Source organism: Mus pahari, chromosome 2, assembly GCF_900095145.1.
Source record: "Mus pahari chromosome 2, PAHARI_EIJ_v1.1, whole genome shotgun sequence".
Classification (NCBI taxonomy): Eukaryota; Metazoa; Chordata; class Mammalia; order Rodentia; family Muridae; genus Mus; species Mus pahari.
In genome coordinates, this window is record NC_034591.1 from 11,304,783 (window position 1) to 11,307,655 (window position 2,873).

At 35.3% G+C, this 2,873-nt stretch overlaps 1 protein-coding gene across 4 annotated transcripts in view; it reads left to right on the forward strand.

Annotated features, from left to right (window-relative positions):
- Nucleotides 1-2,873, forward strand: part of Cacna2d1 (calcium voltage-gated channel auxiliary subunit alpha2delta 1) — a 426,913-nt gene that overhangs the window by 417,245 nt on the left and 6,795 nt on the right. For all 4 annotated transcript variants that reach the window (XM_021190608.2, XM_021190611.2, XM_021190609.2 and 1 more), the window contains 2 exons: nucleotides 545-654; nucleotides 986-1,068. In XM_021190608.2, coding sequence (XP_021046267.1) covers nucleotides 545-654; nucleotides 986-1,068 — 193 coding nt within the window. The remainder of the gene's footprint in view (nucleotides 1-544; nucleotides 655-985; nucleotides 1,069-2,873) is intronic.

Below are 2,873 nucleotides of genomic sequence, written 5' to 3' on the forward strand. Positions count from 1 at the left end.
AAACCATATTAGGTAAGCAGCAAACATTTATCCCCTCATAGAAAGCCTGTTATGAGCATTGATCTGCACTTTATTCTGAATTTCATTTGATAATATTCTTTGACTTATTTGTTCTACTTTGACTGTCTGTAAAATGACTGATTGTTGGTATATTGCCATTGATAAATGTCACTATTTCTTGAAATTTAAAATTCAAACACTTTTAGGAATTTGGACAATAGCTAAGTAGTGCTACTTTTGTAATTAAGACTAACAACTTTAGACATTTCAATAAAAGATATTTTTGATGTGACCTTGATTTTTAAAAATATTTTTGAAAAGGGTAACATGTTTGTGTTAAAAAGTAAAAACATGGTGATCTTCATCTTACACTCGTTGTGTGTGTGTGTGTGTGTGTGTGTGTATTTGTGTTTGGATGGTGATTCATTTTTCGATAAGTTGTTTTATCTTTCTTTGCAGTAACTAAGGATATTAGAATGATTTCCATTCTGTTTCCCAAAAGATAGTTTTCCCTTAATGGGCTACTCTAATGTGTATTTTGCAGGATTTTTCATGTAGAGAAACTTATGAACACCAACTTAGTATTCATAATGGTGGAGAGCAAAGGGACATGTCCGTGTGACACGCGGCTGCTCATGCAAGCGGAACAGACTTGTATCCTTTGACTCTAGAGATGTTTGAAACAGACCACCTGAAAGCAATGAATATTTAAGTCTGCAACCCTGTTCATGCTCATATAGGGAAAAATATTGCAGTATTAAAATTTTGGTTTGAAGGTCAGAATTGACCACATTATTCAGGAAATATGGGAATTTAATTTGGTCATTTATTTCTCTCCCAGTCCCTCATACTTGAATTGGTTCTATTGACTGAGAGCTTTGGCATAGGTCGGTTTTGATTGATTTCAGAAATAAATAATATATCATTGTACTTTTGAACCATGTGGGGAAGAAGTTATATCCTGTTCCTTAACAAGCCTCTTTAGCTGATGGTCCAGATCCTTGCGACATGGTTAAGCAGCCCAGATACCGAAAAGGACCTGATGTCTGCTTTGATAACAATGTGCTGGTAAGGGTTTTTATTGCATTAATATCTTATAATTAATAGTCAACCTTCACAAGGAGTCTAGGAGATATGTTTTCATTTTCAATGTGTCATTATCATAGTTTATCTCATTAACATGATATACTTGCTAATAAACAAAACTTTTCCATTTCAGTAGATTTCATGGTTAGCATAAAGTTAGGAGTTGCTTCTTTTGTTTTTCCTACTATTGGTACTTTCAAACACAACTCCAATAAACTTTTTAATAGTATATAATTATATTTAAGACATAATAATGAATAATAACCTGTAGAAACTGTTAATCACTGGAAACATGTTGCCACCTTAATTTATATTCCAATCCTTCACTATGTTATTTATATTATAATTAGTATGTATTTAGTCAACATCCAATTAAAATTTTGTTTTAAGTGCTTATTATCCAATTATTTTGTTCTACTTTCTCCTATATCAGTTTTTTTCTTTTTAAGAAAACTTTTTTATGTATATGGATGTTTTGTCTAAGTATATCATCTGTCCACCACATTTGTGCCTAATACCCAAGAAGGACACAAAAGGACACAGAGCCCTTGGGACTAGAGGTACATCTGATTGGGAACCATCTTATGAGCACTGGGAAACTCACTCAGATCCTCTTAAAGATCTGCTTTAACCTCTGGGTCAAATCTCTATCCACTCAAAATGAGACCCTAAACCATATCCATGTTAAAGTTACTTGCTAATTGTTAAGAAAAGCATCTAGGAAAACGTGACTGAAAGTCATTTAAAAAATATGAGTTAGGCTATATTTTTTTCAGAGAACCCAAGATATGTTACAGCCCCACTATATTATCAGGTCTATAGGAAATCCCAAGGCCACAGTGGAAAATAGGATGCTAAGAGACCAAACTCATAGCAAACATGAGGATGGTATGCCAACTTCCAAAAATATTAGTTGGTGATGGTTAGTATACCACATACTAACAAGAGCTGTTGTCTAATAACCTGGTATTGACAGAATTTTACAAAAATTAGAGCCCATTCTTTTTCTCTTTTATTATACACACACACACACACACATGCACACACACACACACATATATATATATATTCTAATTTCTGTTTTCCCTTCCCCTATAACCCCTAATACTTCGAGTTCCTCCTTCTCTCTCATCCCATCCAGATCCACACCCTATCTGCCTCTCATTAGAAAAAAAAACAGGATCTAATGAATAATAATAAAATGGAATAAGATAAAGCCAGAGCAAGCAAAACTGGTGTAGGACAGAACCAACAAGAATAAAAGCCAAGGAGAAGGCACAGAATGCACATACACACAGACATACACTTTCACACACATAGGAATCCCATAAAAAACACAAAACAGTAGCCATAATAGATATGCAAAGGAGCTGTAAGATTATGAAAAAGATGTTTTCAGCCCCCACACAATATTATGAAACCAAGAACCTCCAAAGATACCCTTAATCTTGTTCTATGTTGGCCATCTACAGCTGGGCATGGGACCTGCACCCAAGAGTGCTTTGATTACTTTATGAGACTCCCTTGGAGCAAACTAATTTTTCATTTGCAAGTGGTTACCAATTGGAGGTAGTTTCTGGGTTAGTGGTGTGGACTTGAGTCTGAAGAGTGAAGTTCCTACTACTCCACATTAAGCTCCGGGTGGACCACACTACCAGCCCTGTCCAGGTTCCCTTGGATCTGTGTATGAAACTCTGTGTATGAAACATACCCATATACACACACATACACACATACACACACACACACACACACACACACACACACACACACACACACACACACAC